Genomic DNA, 18,655 nt, shown 5'->3' with positions numbered 1-18,655 from the left:
GTTATATATGCAAGCTTTCAGAGCGCAGAGGCCCCTTCTTCAGGCAGTTTACAAATGAATGACTTAGAAAAAAGCACAACATTTAGATGTTACACAAAGACAATTAGTACATGAGGTGCTTTTTTCTAAGTCATTCATTTGTAAACTGCCTGAAGAAGGGGCCTCTGCGCTCTGAAAGCTTGCATATATAACTTTTATGGTTAGCCAATAAAGGTATCATACCTATTATACTTTTGTCTTTTTTGACACAAAAGTATTTAACATTTCATATTGTCTCTGGCTAACACGGTACTACACTATTTTTTACTGTACTTGGCAAAAAAAATTAAAATTAAAAATTTCCCCTCTACTTTGCTTTAATTACTGTGAAACGCCTAAAGGGTTAAGAAACTTTCTGAATGCTGTTTTTAATGCTTTGAGGGGTCTAGTTTTTAAAATGTGGTGATCTATGGGGACTTTATAATATATAAGGCCCTCAAAGCCACTTCAGAACTGAACTGGTCCCTGAAAATATAGCCTTTTGAAATTTTCTTGAAAATGTGAGAAATTGCTGCTAAAGTTCTAAGCCTTGCAACATCCTAGAAAAATAAAAGGACTTTTCAAAAATGATGCAAACATAAAGTAGACATACGGGGGATGTTAACTAGTAACTATTTTGTGTGGTATTACTATCTGTCTTACAAGCAAATACATTTAAATTGAGAAAAATGCTTATTTTTGCAAATTTTGGGGTTTTTCACAAATAAACACTGAATATATCGACCAAATTTTACCGCTAACATAAAGCACATTGTGTCACGAGAAAACAGTCTCAAAATCTCTTGGATACATAAAAGCATTCCAGAGTATTACCACATAAAGCGACACGTCAGATTTGAAAAAAAATGGCTGTGTCCTTAAAGAGTCTCTGTCACCAGATTTTGCAACCCCTATCTGCTATTGAAATATTGAAAAGTAAAAGTACAACTGGGCGTGTATTATGTGCGTACATCGGGGCGTGTTTACTACTTTTACAAGCTGGGCGTTGTGTATAGAAGTATCATCCACTTCTCTTCACAACGCCCAGCTTCTGGCAGTGCAGACACAGCGTGTTCTCGAGAGATCATGCTGTGTCGTCACTCACAGGTCCTGCATCGTGTCAGACGAGCGAGGACACATCGGCACCAGAGGCTACAGATGATTCTGCAGCAGCATCGGCGTTTGCAGGTAAGTCGATGTAGCTACTTACCTGCAAACGCTGATGCTGCTGCAGAATCAACTGTAGCCTCTGGTGCCGACACGATGCAGGACCTGTGAGTGACGTCACAGATCTGCACTGCCAGAAGCTGGGCGTTCTGAAGAGAAGTGGATGATACTTCTCGTCAGAAAGCCCAGCTAGTAAAAGTTGTAAACACGCCCCGATGTACGCACATAATACACGCCCACTTGTACTTTTACTTTTCAACACGCCCAGTTGTACTTTTGCAAGCCTCATTTGCATAAATACGAAAATGGTCATAACTTGGCCAAAAATGCTCGTTTTTTAAAAATAAAAACGTTACTGTAATCTACATTGCAGCGCCTATCTGCTGCAATAGCAGATAGGGGTTGCAAAATCTGGTGACAGAGCCTCTTTAAGGAGCTGAGTATTGAATGGCAGTTACGGAAGCAGTGTAGCATGCCAGCTACGCTGTATCCGTAATAACTATTAAATTCTATAAGAGTTATGGAAATAACGAGAGGGGGGGCTCACTTTATAATTTTACTACATGCTGGTATTAGGGCATCTCCAGTTCATAATTTAACAATCTAACTACTTAGGAGTTCTCTGCTACATCGGTGACCTCCTGAATCTGCCTGTCTGCAGTCACAGACGGCAGGAACACGTTTACATTGTTACAGCCACCAACGGCCACTGACCCTATCCATGCATTGGAAATTTTAACTATTCATGTTGGTTTGTCTGTATGTCTATTTGCTACAATAGCATAATAAAGATTATAATTTAAAAATTCAAAAAATTTAATCAATCGAATGGTAGCTGGGAAATAAGGCTTCCTTGCCTCTGGCATTTGTTTTTCAATTGTTGTATTAGGCCTGCCAACTACCATGGGTCCTAACTCCTTCTATTATGGAAATAACGTAGCTCATCAAGTTATGCTGTTTCCTTAACTCCCGACCATGTAATCAGTAAGTGGCCGAGGGGGCAGTGTGAGCACAAAAGCTAGAACGGGGTTTAGGGGCCCCGTTCTAGAGATAGGTGTGGTTACCAGAGGTGGGTAGCATGTCATAAATGTCCTGTGGATATGTCATAAATGTCCTACATGGGAAAACCCCTTTAAGGCCATTTTATATGGGCCAATGTTGAGGAGAACGAGCGCTCAAACGAATGCTCATTCCCGATCATTCACCCATGTTAACATGACAGTGATCAGCCAACGTCACCTAATCAAATCTTTTATGCTGGCAGAAAAATAATCGTTTTGTCGCAAACACATCTCCCCATGTAAACAGGGGATGTGCTGCTGGCAATTTGCAAACTGTATGGGAATGAACAATCGTATTAATGATTGTTTGTCCCTATATACTGTAGCCATGATCATTGCTCCATGTAAATGAGGCAAGCGGGTGTCGATTAACATCTCATTATCATTGATTGAAGCTCGTTACTGGGCAGGGATCTGCCCATGTAAAAAGGGCCCTTACTTGTAATAATTTTATGTTACCTCACATAATCTATCCCAATCTTATTCTGATCTCTCTTTACGATTCTAACAACCACACTTAGGCCTCATGCACACGACCGTAAAAACACCCGTTATTGCGGGTCGTAATTACGACCCGAAATAACGGGCCCATAGACTCCTGTTAGCCACGGATACCTTCCCGTTTTCTCACGCGAAGGTGCCCGTGCCGTTAAAAAAATAGAACATGTTCTATTTTTTTATTTCACGGGCAGTGCTGCTATACTTTATAATGGGAGCATGGCTCGGAAAAGCGGCCGGCTGCCCGTGGCTGGCCGTGCTCGTAATTACGAGTCGTAATTACGAGCACGGTCGTGTGCATGAGGCCTTAGGCCTCATGCACACGACCGTATTTTTGCACACCTGTAAATACTGGCGTAAATACGGGTCCTTGGTCACACGTATTCGACCCGTATTTACGGGCACGTTTTTGGCTGAAAAATTGCACTGCACTAATCGGCAGCCCTTCTCTCTATCAGTGCAGGATAGAGAGAAGGGACAGCCTTTTCCATAATAAAAGTTAAAGAAATTCATACTTACCCGGCCGTAGTCTTGGTGACGCGTCCCTCTCTTCACATCCAGCCCGACCTCCTTGGATGACGCGGCAGTCCATGTGACTGCTGCACCCAGTGATTGGCCTGTGATTGGCTGCAGCGGTCACATGGGCTGTAATGTCATCCCAGGAGGCTGGACTGGAGGAAGAAGCAGGGAGTTCTGGGTAAGTATGAACGTCTTTTTATTTTTTATTTTTACAGCTTTATCTATATTGTGATTGGTAGTTTCTGTCCAGGATGCTGAAACAGTTACTGCCGATCGTTTAACTCTTTCAGCACCCTGGACAGTGACTATTTACTGGCATCGCCTAGCAACACTCCCGTAATTACAGGTGCACACACGTAGCCACCCGTAATTACGGGAGCCCCATAGACTTCTATGGGCTGCCCGTGCCATAATTACGGCCTGAAATAGGACATGAAATAGGAGGTACCCGTGGCCAATAGAAGTCTATGGGCCCGTAATTACGGGCCGTAATTACGGCCCGTAATTACGGGAGTTTATACGGTCGTGTGCATGGGGCCTTACCAATAGACTTGTTTCTATCAGGTTACATCAGATTATTCTAAAATGCCCAGTGTAAACATCAGTGACATTACCAGACCCGGGTATCATGGGCTGTTGATAGTCACTATCAATTAAATCTACGGATACCATTGAAAACTAGCAGTGGAAGCTGCTACTGCAATTAGGTCGCAGCAGCTTCTTTGTCTCATAGTAACTGACATTAGAGCTAATGTCAGTTACTATGTCTTTTGTGTGAACGTGCACCCAGCAGATTTAGGGAGAAACCCGCTTGCACAATTTGTGCATGGGCTGGGCTTAGAGTAGAGGGGAGACAGTGTTGCTGGCATGGGGCATTGTGGCTAGTAAGGAGGGCATAGTGGCTATCATATGACTATTTTGAATGGCATAGAGGGCAATGTGGTTGTAACGGGGGCGTCGTGGCTGGTATGGGTCATTGTGGCTAGCAAGGGGGCATTGTAACTGAGGAATGGATTGCAAAATACAGTTTTCATTTAGGGCAACACGAAGGACAGGAAAGGATTGATTTTTCAAGGATATATTGAACAACGCGTTTCAGGACGGAACTAATCCCTTCATCAGGTCAACATTAACCCCTACCCACATGAGGATGCAACTGTACATCCTGCCGAGAGGTTACATCCCGCACCAGGATGTACAGTTACTGAACCGTTCCCGATGCACACTGCCAGTGACAGTGTGCACCGGGAAACCAGCTGTCCCTGACAGCTGACACTCCCTTGTCACCGACAATGGACCCATAATAGCGGTCCAATGCCGGCTTTCGATGTGATCGGTGGATCCGTACAGATGCTTAGACCCACCAATCCCAGTGCATTTTCACCCAGAGTGGGTGAAAAATAACGGTCTCCGGCTCTGATCTCTTAGTAGGTGAAGTGAAGGATAAGAGTATATAATAAATATAGAATAAATAATACCTCGTTAAATATAGTGAAGATATGTTTTCCCTCCTCATATCCATGATAAATTGTCTCTAAAAAAAATTTGTCCTATTAGTGTAATATTCTCCTTTTTCTTCTTTGGCATTTCCATATCAATTTATCTATTATAACTGCTATGTCTATAACACATTATTCTATACTTTCGTTCACTGTACAGTTCAAAAAACAACATAACAACATCATTTATGACCAAGTTCTCGTGCTGTACACAAACATGTACATACAGTTATTCTGTTAAGCGATCAGTTGCACACATGATCAGCAGCCCACTACAGGCATTTAGATATACATCAATGTTTGTCACTTTTTACCCATTTTAATCATTTCTCTTCATTTAGTATTCACATTATTTTTTCACTCCTATACAATATTTCTGACATGCTGGGGTCTTCAATAGGAGAAAAGAAAGAAATGATCCAGCGCTGAGTCGTGCTTCAAGTTAAAAAGGAAACGATATTCCCACCTTTATTCGAGTATAGAGGTTAAAAATTTGTGGGGAAACGCCGTCCCAGAACGAGTGTGAGTAGTAGGTAGTTGTGCCTTGGCCTACGCGTTTCGAGCACCTCCTGTGCTCTTACTCATGGCAAAAGAATTCTTTTGCCATGAGTAAGAGCACAGGAGGTGCTCGAAACGCGTAGGCCAAGGCACAACTACCTACTACTCACACTCGTTCTGGGACGGCGTTTCCCCACAAATTTTTAACCTCTATACTCGAATAAAGGTGGGAATATTGTTTCCTTTTTAACTTGAAGCACGACTCAGCGCTGGATCATTTCTTTCTTTTCTTCCATTACACACCGCCAGCCGTAGCGGGGATCCGAGCAGCGAGTCTGGGGACGCATCATACTGGTGAGCTGGAGGTTTCCTCCCTTCTTTACTGTCTTCAATAGGAGTTACCTCCGGTTTAAAGATAATAAAATATCATTACTTATTATTAGGATTAATTTCCTTCTTGCGACTGGAACTGATACCAAACCACCGGTTGGGAACAAGTATACAAATAAATTAATTATTTACCTTGTGCAGATCGCGTCGGCAAGAGCTGTCGCGTGCCGGGGTACTTGCGCGTCCATGGTTACCAACCTGTCGATAATAGACATATAAATAAATGACTTACCTGCCATATAGTGATTCCAATGTGGTAAATTATTCCACAGTATTCTTAGGCTTAAAATTTGATATTTGACAAACCGTAATATCAGTCCAATCACAATTTTAGCGTTCCACTCGGTTTTCGCTTTGAGCCGCAATCAATTTCACCTGTTTAGAACCGGATATAGCCCCAACCCCAGCTGTCAAACCTTTCATTCTCAGCCATGACTAAGGACGAGGCTATCGTCTGAAACACGTAGGCTACGCATTCATTTTTCTTCCATCTACATCCACCTTACCCGCTGGGGGAATAAGACTCCCTGTTTTTATGTTTATTTATCCAATAAAATTGGAACTAGATTCCATTTTAACATATCTTTGAACAACTTCCATTTTTTGCGCTGGATCTCAACCACTTCTCTGCTACAATTTCACCAACGTGTGCCGACACGAGGATCCGTGCGCAACAGGCATTTGAAATTCTTCTGCCCTAAGGTGAGCTGGAGGTCCCCTCCCATTTACTTTCTGAAGGATAAGAGGTCAGAGCCTGTGCCGTTTTGTATGCCCCTACGCCCCTCATCTCCAGCTCCCTGTTCCCAGTGTCTGATCCCACCACCTCCCAGTGTATAAGGGAGAATTTTTCTAAAAAGAAAAAAGAATTAGACTTACTTGTTAGGTAGTTGTCAAGTTTGTCTACGTCAATTAGTTGCGTCAGTTGTCAATTAGTCAGCGTCAATCCGTCGTGTCAGTTCATCAGTGTCAAACTGTTGTTTCAGTTGTCAGTGTCACTCCGCTGCATCACTTGTCAGATTGTCAGTGTAACACCCATGGCCACGGACCGTCGGGAAGACTCACCTCCCGACGACTGCAGCCATGGCCGGCCTTAGATACGTTCGACCAGTGCGGTCGCACAGGGCGCCCGACTGCAAGAAGGAGCGCCAGCGGGTGTGTGTATCCCCGTGCCGTTGCAACTACCAGCGGGTCAGGTGCCACTCGCTAACTGCACCCAGGGCCGGCCTTAGGCAGTCGCCTTTCCGCCCGGGCGGTTTTTGACTTAGTGGCCATTGCAAGCGCTGTAGCAGCCATAGCGGCTGCTAGCGGTGACACTGGGCATGAGGGCGGTGGCGCCTCTAACAGCCGCTGCGGCTGCGATAGCGGTAGTGACGGCACTATAGCAGAGCAGGGAGGTATCTCCCTGCTCTGCTGTCTACTAGTGCCACTGTAGCTTGCTGAAGGAGCGGAATCCCCATGTGTCCGGGGATTACGCTCCTGGAGCACTGCTTGATGTCTCTGTCCATATATGGACAGTAACATCAGGGGAAACTCCTGAAGCGCAATCCCCGGTCACAGCGTTGCAGACGCTATGACCGGGGATTCCACTCCAGGAGAAGCCAATGACGTCATGGACACAGACGACAGGAGCTTCTCCTGGTGTGGAATCGACGGTCACAGTGTTGGCAACGCTGTGGACCGGGATTCGGCTTCAGGAGTTTACCCTGATGTCACTATCCATATATGGACAGAGACATCAAGCAGCGCTCCAGGAGCGGAATCCCCGGCCACACGGGGATTCCGCTCCTTCAGGGAGCTACAGTGGCGCTATCTATACTTCAAGATGGTGGGGTTTGCTATCTACAAGTGGGCTGTGTGGCACTACCTACAAAAAAGGACAACTGTGCAGGAGCACACAAAATACCCAGCTTTCCCGGCTATCAAATAAATGTGTGGAAATAAAGTAAGATATAAGTTTTATTTAATCTAGCTAAAAGGATTAATCCTTTAGCTAGACTAAATAAAAGTCATATCTTAGTTTATTTCTACACATTTATTTGGTAGCTGGGAAAGCTGGGTATTTTGTGTGCTCCTGCACAGTTGTCCTTTTTTTGAATGTCTATTGCCCTCCAGCTATCAGGGTCATTTCGTAGTCCTTGCACTACCTACAAGGGGGCTGTGGTCAGTGTGGCACTACCTACCAGGGGGTTGTGGGCTGTGTGGCACTACCAACCAGGGAGCTGTGGGCTGTGTGGCACTACCAACCAGGGGGCTGTGTGGCAGTACACAACCAGGGGGCTGTGCGGCCCTACCAACTGTGCGGTCTGTGCGGCACTCCCTACTTGTGGTCTGTGCGGCACTGCCTACCAGGGGGCTGTGCGGCACTCCATAGCAAGGGGGCTGTGTGGCACTTCCTACCAGGGAGCTGTGTGGCACTTCCTACCAGGGAGCTGTGTGGCACTCCCTACAGGGGGCTGTGTGGCACTCCCTTCTGGTGGCTGTGTAGCACTCTTTACAGGGGGCTGTGTGGCGCTATCTACAAGGGGGCTGTGTTGCGCTACCTTCAAGGGGGCTGTCTGGCGCTACCTACAAGGGGGCTGTCTGGCGCAACCTACAAGGGGGCTGTGTGGTGCTACCTACAAGGGGTTGTGTGGTGTTACCCACAAGGGGGCTGTGTGGCGCTTCCTACAAGGGGCTGTGTGGCGCTACCTACAAGGGGCTGTGTGGCACTACCTACAGGGGGAATCTGTGAGTGGTGAACTGGGTAATTTTACTTTGAGTGGGGGGCTGATGGTCATTTTACCGTGAGTGGGGGGCTGATGGTCTTCAAGTGGTTTCCGCCTCTGACCTCCAATTGAAATTAATAGGAAGCAGAAAATACCTGCGGCGCTCGTTTAGAGCTTTTTTGCCTGCGTCTTTTGCATTCGCTTTAACAGCTTAAGAAAAAACACAAAAAAGGTCAAACAACTCTGTTAGTTGCTGAAGGAATTTTGAGGCAGATTTTTTTTGCCTTACAAAGAACGCGTGTGAACATACCCTACGAGTGTAGTGCTTGTTCTTAGCCGTTTTCTGTCTTTCTCGAAACAATTTTTGGTAGGGGGGCCCTGAGGAAATAAAAATTTTCCAGTGCTGCCTCGAGTCCGAAAAGGTTGGGAAACTCTGTACTAGGCTACTGGATCCTGTCATGGAGCAGCTCAGTTCGTCATGGGAACGGGGCCTAGGTGAGTACAATTTTTTTTCTTTGGGCGCACTGTCTACAAGGGGGAGGTGGGGGGGTCTGTAAGGCACGATCTACAAAAAGGAGGTGGGGGATTATGGTACTGTCTACAGGGAGGCTATATGGCAAAATCTACAGGGGGCGCTATACTGTGTGGGGGTACTACAAGTGGCATAATACTGTGGGCACAATTAGAGGACAAAATACTGTGTCCTTGAAGGGGTTGTAATATATTATTATTCTACTGTATGGGGGCATTATAATTTTTTTTATGGGGCATTTTTTTTTTTATGAAGGGGTGGGGCGCCGAAAGATCATTTTGCACAGGGCGCCATCTATCCTAGGGCCAGCCCTGGCTGCAGCCATGTACCTGTGAGCGCTGGCCCACATCTCCTCCAGCGTTCGTTCCGCTTCACCCTGCGGTGTCCCGTGGCGTGCGCACGCTCATGCCCGGCCTTAAAGGGCCAGCGCACGCACCTGAAAAGTATGTAAAATTAGCCCACGATCACCCTGGACTATAAGAATGGCCCTGCCCCTTCCTTCATTGCCTGAGCATTGTTGTGTTTACCTGTGTTAGTCTATGTAAATGGTCCCTTAGTGTTTTCCAGTTCCAAGTATTCCCGCACCTGCTACCTGTATCCCGTGCTACCTTGTTCCTGTGTCGTAGAGAGTTGGAGTCAAGTTCTGCCATATACTACGCCTGCTCTGTTACACCATGCCTGGTGTCTGCCTGCTGGCAGGGTCCCATCCGAGCCTAACCATCACTACTGTCTGAATTACCACAGGTATCCTTATTCGAACTATAGACATTGACTTGGTATCCTGTTGGCCAGCTGCTATACCGCTACGGCGGTACGGCCCAGTGGGTCCACATACCCACAGATCGTGACAGTCAGTGTAAATCCGTCACTGTCAATTAGTCGCGTCATTTGTCAGCGTCAGTGCTTTAGCTTGTCAGTCCATTAGCTTGTCAGTTAGTGTCAGTTAGTAAGTGTATTAAGTGTTACTAAGTGTTATAAAAAAAATAAATGTAATAAGATGTGTTTGTCATTGTTAAAATCTATGTAAGGGCCTGTTCACATCACCGTTCATTTCCGTTCCGTCGGAGAGTTCCGTCGGGTGAACCCCGCAACGGAAAGTGAAACTGACAGCACAGCTTCCGTTTCAGTCACCATTGATCTCAATGTGACGGAAACATCGCTAATGCTTTCCGTTCGTCACCATTCCGTCTGGTTTCCAGTTTTCCGACGGAATCAATAACGCAGTCGACTACGCTATTGATTCCGTCGGAAAACCGGAAACCAGACGGAATGGCGATGAACGGAAAGCATTAGCGATGTTTCCGTCACCATTGAGATCAATAGTGACTGAAACGGAAGCTGTGCTGTCAGTTTCACTTTCCGTTGCGGGGTTCACCCGACGGAACCCTCCCACGGAACCCTGGAACGGAAATGAACGGTGATGTGTACAGGCCCTTATACAACTATTTTTTACAGTTCACTACAGTAACTGTAGTGTCAGTTGTCAGTTCGTCAATTAGCACTGTCAATTAGTCGCGTCACTTGTCAGCGTCCGTGCTTTAGCTTGTCAGTCTGTGTGCTTGTCAGTTAGTAAGCGTCAGTAGGCTGAATCTAGAGCTAGACTTTATAATGTAGTGGGTGATAAATCACTCTTTAAAGGAATTCATTAGGATAGGGTGCTTTTCTCACTACAAAAAAATCGCTGTGCCATTGCTGTAATAAATCGCGATTTGTTTTTCTATGGAAAGTGATTTATCGCTCACAACAAGAAAAAGTCTAGGTTTAGCCCCAATCTTACGCTCCATTCAGACGTCTGGTAGATGAGATTTAATGGCTCCCTGCTCTATTTATTTATTCTGATGCAGCTCCGTAAAAAGGATATTGCATCGGAATAAAGCCCGTTAGTGGCCGCCATAAAAACACTAATGGGCGGTCACTAACAGGTTAAGCGGTTTCCATAACTCTCGACCGTTTCCCAACGATGTAATCAGGAAGTGGCCAGGAGTCAACATAAGCACAAAAAGCTAGAACAGGGTTTAGGGGGCCCCGTTCTAGAGATAGATGCGGGTCCCAGAGGTGGGACTCACATCTATCTGACATTTGGATGGATATGGTGGATATGTCATAAATGTCCTTCATGGGAAACCCCCTTTAAGGCTAGATTCACACAACATTTTTGCATCTTGTTAAAAGTACTGTTTTTTCTTTTATTAGAAAAAAACCCAATTAAAAACAGAATGCAACAGGATGCCTATACTACTGCATCCTGTTGCCATCAACTTTATTTAAAAAAAAAATCTGTTCTTCCACAGGACTGAAAAAATGAGCTTGCATGATTTTTATCTCCAGTTGCATCCTGGACCCACAAAAACTTTAAATATCAACAAAATGCCAATTGTGATGTGATCTTATCCTTAACCAAAGATAATATTATATAGGTAGCCGGACCCTAATATAAGCCTTGGCTTGGGGCCCACACAGTTATTTAGACTCAATTATTTCTTTTTCTATTACTGATATAAGCTCTATGATTAATTCCAGTTGTCCGGAGTTTCCGATAATCTGGCAATTTTATGAATTTGAGAATACTGGATTAGCACATTTTTACAGTACGGAACAAATAAAAAAAGAATAATTAGATATTTTACATAATTTCTTTAGAGATCCAACATGCATACTATAGCTTTTTTCTAATGATTTAGAATGACCTTGTATGTTATGCTATTGATGTCTCTGTCATTGTTGCAGTTCACTAGAAAAATACCTTTATCCAAACTTTACCTACACCAGCAATACTGGAACACAAATAGGGGACAAACGAAAAAAAACAATAATAGCAGCAAACAATGGTAACATAGTAAAGAATTAAAAGAACTGTGTATCATTCTTACTGTGCAGAAATTTATTTTGGTTCATGCAGTTTTGCCAGTCTGCAATACATATATAAGACTGCTGCCAGGCCGCCTGAAAGCAAACATTGAAGATAACACATGAACAAGAAAATGGGAAAGGTATGTATTTTCCCTCAATACCGTACATGTGCTACTAAAACTTATCGCATGGATTTATATTTATTGACCAACATTTATCAATATGTATATTTACATTTTTGCCAAATTTGCAAGATGTTTTTTGCAACTTTTCTACTCCCTTCTCAAATTTGAAACAAGACTAAACATGTGGGTGTGGTCTCACAGGAGGCATAGTTTAGGGCAACTTTTTAAATTGAAGTAATGGAAAATGGTGTTAGTTTTTAGCGCAAAACTATATCTGCTCATAGAAGGCACAGAAAAGTTTTTTGCCTGTCAGAGAGGTCAAAATTTATGAGGTGTATGCCTTTAAATGAATGTGGTGCAAATCTTGCCAAATATCCTCTTTAATTTAACTGGCATGAAATAAGGTATTATTAAGGATACGATATACAAAGAAAGGTATCACAGCACCGGAAAAATTGCAGCAAGGAGTGCACGCCTCAAGACTGGACCGGGTCCAGGGTCCCTGGGAATATACACAAAAAGGGAAGCGAGGTAGTACATCCAAAAAAGGAACTTTTTATTCACCCAATGTGACGTTTCAGTCCAACAGGACCTTTTTGAAAGGTCCGGTTGGACTGAAACGTTGCATTGGGTGAATAAAAAGTTCCTTTTTGGATGTGCTACCTCGCTTCCCTTTATGTGTTTATTAAGGGTACAAACACACACATCGTAAACACTGCGGATTTTCAGCAATGGATTAATCAATGCAGCATATTATAGTAGCAGCAGTGTGGGTGAGATTTCAACAAATCTAGTCCCCACACTGCGGAAAAAATGCAGCTGAAAAAACGCACTTAAATTGACCTGCGGTGCGGTTTCTTCAACCGCAGCATGTCAATTAATGCTGCGGATACGCAGCTCTTCTGTTGCGGGTTTTCACATTGAATTAAATGGAGTTCTTAAACACACAACAAAGTGATTTGTGTTGCGATATTTGCGGTGGAATCACAGCGATTCCACCTCAAAAATCGCAAGTAAGAAAAAAAAAAAGCCTGTGATTGGCTGCAGCAGTCACTTGGCCTACTACGTCATCCAGGGAGGCGGGAGCGAATGTCAGAGGAGGGAGGGGGTAAGTATGTGCAATAATTTACGCAGCGAAATTTAAGACCGAATAAACGCACCACAGTGTGGTACGGGTTTTCTGGCGCATTCCCTGCAATGTTCAGGGCGTATACGCTGCGCAGCTTGACTCCGTGTAGCAGCACAGGATACACTGTGTGTGTTCCTACCCTCAATGTCCATAACTCTAACGTCTAGTCTTCACACTTTATTCATTTTAATGTATTTTCCATTGGGACTGGTGTATTTTTTATTTTTTTTTGCTACTGATGCAACTCAATATGGGACTTATGTATACTTTGACTAAGGAATGCCTAATTTTAATTTAAAAAAAAGTCTGTTATTTTTTTACACATCGTGGTCATGTAGCAGTTTTTGCCACATTGTTAACGAAATTGTGGCAAAATGCTGTGGTCTTTCAAAATTTGGGAAGCAAACACAATATGATAGCGATGTGTGAACAGACCCTAATGCAATTTATGCATGATATTCATGTATGAACCAGTTTTCACATGTTCACATGCTTCTATTCTAGATAATCTTCTATGAAGACCGTGATTTTCATGGGCGTTCCTATGAATGCAGCAGTGACCATAGCGATTTACAATGTTATGTCAGCCGGTGTAATTCAGTTCGGGTTTTGAATGGTTGCTGGATGATCTATGAACGTCCGGGTTACACAGGATTTCAGTACTACCTGAAAGGAGGAGATTACCCAGACTACCAAAACTGGATGGGATTTAGTGACTCCATTAAGTCATGTCACATGATTCCTCAGGTATGATACAACAATTAGTTACAATTTTAAAGTTTATATTTAATTAGAAAAACATTTTACATACTGTACTTTCTTACCATTACTTTGGCTAATCAGGCTAGGGCTACATGGAGAATGTTTGTAGCACACATTACTATCAACCTAAAGCTGCAGCCCAGAGGAATACTTTGAGTGGCATGTAACTGAGGGCACTCCTGTAGACTGCAGCTGTCACTCGGTTAAAATAAGAAAGTCGGGCTACATAAAGTCTCCTACAAGTGTTGCCCTAGTCTAAATAAATACTTTTACAGAGGCACCAACACAATCCCTGTAATGCAATATAATAGACGGGAGAGCTGTTATTTATCTTACAAGGTAATAGTTGGCCAATTTGCTTAAAAGGCTCCTGTGCAGTGGCACATATGGTATGTCCAACCTTGATGTGTCTGACTTTAACAAGCCTACCAACCATCCTATCTTTTTGACAGTTTTGTACCCCCACTCTAAAAATTGGCAGCGCTTCGAAAAGAGTGGTTTAAATCTCACAGAGAAATGTGAATGCAGTTTGATGGAATTTTGTGAGGTCAGGTTAGGCTGGATGCAAATAGAAACTCTGGAGATGTTAAAACAGGATAGGGGAAAACATAATATTTCTCACTTATTAGCTAACTAAAATTGGGCTAACCATCTTACAAAACTGTCATGAGATTCTACAATTGGAAAAAGGTCACTGCAGTTAAAGGATAAATTCTCTATTGATGCTTCCATTATTTTAGAACTCTGTGTCATACTTTGTTTTCATGTCACAAGAGGAGTTCAGTAAGGCTGCGTTGGTAGCCTCGGTATCAGATTTCATCAAAATATCCGGATGAAATATAATATTTTGTCATTGCTATTGATGTGTGATGTGACGGATCTTGCACTGCCATCCTTCTTATTGTTCAGCTCCTATGACCGAGAAGAACAACGGAAACAAACAATGCAGATACCTTAGCCCTCATTCACACAGTAGTATTTTAGTCATTATTTTGCAACAGTATTTGTAAGGCTTCGTTCACATCTGTGTCAGGGCTCCATTCCGACCTTCCGTCTGAGCTTTTCGTCGGAACGGAGCCCTGACTGACACAAATTTAAACCATAGGTTTCCGTTTCCATCACCATTGATTTCAATGGTGACGGATCCGGTGACAATGGTTTCAGTTTGTCTCTGTTGTGCAAGGGTTCCGTTTTGACGGAATCAATAGGGTAGTCGACAACGGTATTCATCCCGTCAAAATGACGAAACCCTTGTACAACAGAGACAAACTGAAACCATTGAAATCAATGCTGATGGAAACAGAAATCTCAGATGGAACGTCGGAACGAAGCCCTGACACAGATATCAACATAGCCTAAGCTAAAACCAGGAGTGGCTTGAAACACAGAGGAGGTACTAAACTTTCCATTATACTTTTCCTGTTTATTTACCACTTCTGGTTTTGACTTCTAAATACTGATCAAAATACTGCTGAGTGAATGAGGCTTAGGTTTGTTTTTCGTTCCCTTGCAGTATTTGTTTTAGTTTCAATCCGTTACAGTTTTTTTGTATGGACACCTTTTGATTTTTATTTCATTGCATGTATTATGGGTTTTAAACAACGTTGTTTTTTTACATTGCAAGTTGCTTGATGCCATTCACCATCAATTTCGATATACAGTTACCTTACGGTTTAGGCTGTGTTGACATCAGCGCTGGTTTTTCATTCATGGGTTCCGTTGGAGCTTTCTGTTGAAAGGAAAGTCAAACTGAAACTAAAGCTTCCGTTTGCATTACCATTGATTTCAATGGTAATGCTTCCATTGCAAATGGTTTCCGTTTGTTTCCGGTCCATAAGGTTTCCATAGTCGACTACGCTACTGTTTCTGCTAAAATAACGAAAACCTTACGGAATGGAATCATACGTAAACCATTTGCAACAGAAGCATTACAATTGAAATCAATGGTAATGCAAAACGGAAGCTATGGTTTCCGTTTGCCTTTGCGTTCATGGGTTCCTCCAACAGAAAGCTGCAACAGAACCCATGAACGGAAAACCAACTCTGATATTGAACAGGCCCTTACTCTACAGGCCCTGTTTTCTTCTGAATGCTCATCTAAGATTAATTCTGATTAAATCAAAGTTAATCAACTTTGATTTGATCAGAATTCAGCTTACATGACCATTCTGGAAAAGACAGGAGGGCTGGAGAGCAAGCCAATCGGTAGCTCATCTGGGATGAGCTCTAACCGGCCTCGAGCAGATTGCATTGTATTGGAATACATGCAAGCTGCAAAGGAAAGTTGTCCAAAGCCTTTAAAGTCGATCTGTCACCTCAACATAATGCCCTATGAATGGACAAAATATTCCAGGGACAGGTCTGTTTTTGCTAATATCGAAGAATACAATGAATTCATAGTTAAAAGTCCGCTGTATTGATGAGGAAAGGGATTGACGGCTGATCTGCATATACAGCAGCCCAACAAGCACTGACTGAGAGGGGCAGGGGGAGCTTGCTCCTAATACACCAAACTCATAACTATGTGTGCCCAAAAGATTGTATTTTATGAGAAATTTAAGAATTTTATAAAACAGATATTTTAGGAGAACAGACCATAGTTTTTTCTCAAAGGTTCACATACAGAATAACACAAAAAACACAGAGCGCAGCTAATAGCGCAAAGTAGCATTAACATATCAGTATTTCAAGATCTTGTATCTAGCTGTACATAGTGTATCTAAAACTGTAGGCCATTTGAAATCCTTAACATTCCAAAAAGTTTACTCTGGTACAGGTATCTCTGTATGTGGCATGTTTATAAAAATGGCATTATTTATTTTTTTAAATTTTAAGCATCTCGGACCTCACAGGATTAGACTTCATGAAAGTGAAAACTTGAGAGGGGAGATGATGGAGTTCACAGAAGATTGTCCTCATGTTTTTGAAAAATTTTATCACCATGAAATTCACTCGTGCAACGTGCTTCAAGGATATTGGATATTTTATGAACAGCCCAACTATCGGGGTCATCAGTATTACGTGAAACCTGGAGAGTATAGGAGATTCAGTGACTGGGGTGCATTAAATGCCAGAGTGTGCTCCTTTCGCAAAGTAATACATTTCTTGTAGAGATCTTTTTTGCAATTTTCATAAAGCAATTAAATAAAATGCATTTATTATATGATACATGATGTTTATTTGTCTTTTTGAACATTAATAATATTTAAGTATATCTAGTTTTCTGTTGCAAAGAATTAAATTTGTGTGGCTGCCTAGCAGCAAGACCATCTCTTGTAGGTGGAGACCAGTGTGGTCACTTAATATATAACACAATTGCTGGGATTGTGCAATTCAGACACGCCACCAGAACCTCTTTATTTTACAGGTGAAGATGTCTGCTGATTAGAGATGAGCAAATCAATTCTAAATAAATAAAAAAGCTGAAATCCAAAACTTTTCGGGGTTCACTGTGCACAAATTTGCAAAATGCTGGCCGCCATTTTGCAGATAAGAAAGAGGAAGCGGGGCTAGAGGAGCTAAGAAAAATATCATACTCACTTGGTCTCCCATAGCATTGTGTCCCTGCCAGCCAGTCATCTCAGGAGGCCAGCACGGATGTGTCGCTATAGCAGACAAGTGGAGGTTAGTATGGTATTTGTTTAATTTTAGGGGTGGAATCGCAAGTGCCCCAATTGCCCTGTTTGAGTCTCTGATGTCTTCTAGGATTGTATTCAACCGTACAGTAGACATCAGATACAGTAGAGATCATTTACAGTACTAGAAGACAGAGAGTCAGACAGGGCATATTTATTCTGACCAATTCGAATTGGACAACTGACTCGATAGAATTGGCCCTGACACAAATTTTGGGAAATTCACTTTTCTCTACCACTGATCTCCAGTGCTGGACAGGGGAAGTTAAAGGGGTTGCCCACTACTGAACAACTGATGACCTATCCACTGGATAGGTCATCAGTATATCATCGGGGCGGGTCCTGCACCCGGACCCCACACCGTAAAGCTGCTCCGGCTATCTCCCGGCTCCGTACAAAGCATAGCAGCCGTGCTTCCGAACTGCAGCTCTGCTCCTATTCACTTGAATAAGAGCAAAGCTGCAGTACGGCAGCTTGCAGCTATTCAGTGGCTGGAGCCATCTTCCGGCATGTACGTCCGGTGCTCAGAGGCAGCCAGAGCGGTTTAATGGTGCGGGGTCCAGGTGTCGGACCCCCACAGATCACGTACTGATGACCTATCCAGTGGATAGGTCATCACTTGTCCAGTAGTGGACAACCCCTTTAAGGAGCAATATTTTTTTCCAAATGTGTGGTGTGGGAGATTAAAGAGCATGGACCAACAGGGAAGAATTTATTTTTTTCATTTTCTGTTATGGAACATTGTTATCCAGCACCTATATTACCCATGTGAAAAAGTTACAGTCTTCTTAAGCTTGATAACTATTTAAACAATCTTTAAAGAGATGTCCCATTCTAGACACCTTTATGACCTGCCCCTATATCTAGAAAGGACCCCCTGACATCCGTCCTCACTGCTTCCCAGCCACTATCTGAGGAGGAGGTCGAGCGTACGGAAACAGCCAAGCTGGTTGAGCTACGCTATTTCCATAACTCCCATAGAAGTCAATGGGAGTTCTGGAAACAGCATAGTACGGTGAGCTACTCTGCTTCTGTAGCTTCTGAACAACAAATGGATGGCCATTTGGGATAACATATTATAGATGGATTAAAAGAGGAACTCTTTGGATAAAATACGTCCCGCTATGTCTAGTTTAAACCAAATACTATTCACCAGTAAGAACACTAATGTTGAAAGGATACCCATCTATCTCAGGCAGCATAAAGTAGTGACAGACACACTGATTATGTGTGTGAAGATGTTTTAGTTTTGTAGAACTTTCAGGGA

The 18,655-nt window shown here is 43.1% G+C and overlaps 1 protein-coding gene and 1 long non-coding RNA gene across 5 annotated transcripts in view; one reads left to right on the top strand and one right to left on the bottom strand.

Annotated features, from left to right (window-relative positions):
* Positions 1 to 18,655, bottom strand: part of LOC142655563 (uncharacterized) — a 131,764-nt gene that overhangs the window by 31,278 nt on the left and 81,831 nt on the right. For all 4 annotated transcript variants that reach the window (XR_012849514.1, XR_012849515.1, XR_012849513.1 and 1 more), the window contains exons 2-3: positions 5,783 to 5,848; positions 4,742 to 4,797 (exon numbers count right to left, since the gene is read on the bottom strand). This is a non-coding gene — a long non-coding RNA (uncharacterized LOC142655563). The remainder of the gene's footprint in view (positions 1 to 4,741; positions 4,798 to 5,782; positions 5,849 to 18,655) is intronic.
* Positions 11,720 to 16,921, top strand: LOC142655560 (gamma-crystallin 2-like). The gene is made up of 3 exons (XM_075829886.1): positions 11,720 to 11,877; positions 13,496 to 13,738; positions 16,589 to 16,921. Exons 1-3 carry the CDS (start codon positions 11,857 to 11,859, stop codon positions 16,862 to 16,864), a joined length of 540 nt encoding a protein of 179 aa, XP_075686001.1. The 5' UTR covers positions 11,720 to 11,856; the 3' UTR covers positions 16,865 to 16,921.

Source organism: Rhinoderma darwinii, chromosome 6 (assembly GCF_050947455.1).
Source record: "Rhinoderma darwinii isolate aRhiDar2 chromosome 6, aRhiDar2.hap1, whole genome shotgun sequence".
NCBI lineage: Eukaryota > Metazoa > Chordata > Amphibia > Anura > Rhinodermatidae > Rhinoderma > Rhinoderma darwinii.
Note: the sequence above shows the minus strand (reverse complement) of the source record. Positions and strands in the feature narration are given on the sequence as shown.

What these genes read in the sequence shown, in the direction of transcription:
- LOC142655560 (XM_075829886.1), top strand. Translation starts at nt 11,857, where the DNA reads ATGAACAAGAAAATGGGAAAG. An exon ending in TGAACAAGAAAATGGGAAAG is followed by an intron (nt 11,878 to 13,495) that starts GTATGTATTTTC and finishes CTTCTATTCTAG; the next exon opens with ATAATCTTCTATGAAGACCG. An exon ending in CATGTCACATGATTCCTCAG is followed by an intron (nt 13,739 to 16,588) that starts GTATGATACAAC and finishes TTAAATTTTAAG; the next exon opens with CATCTCGGACCTCACAGGAT.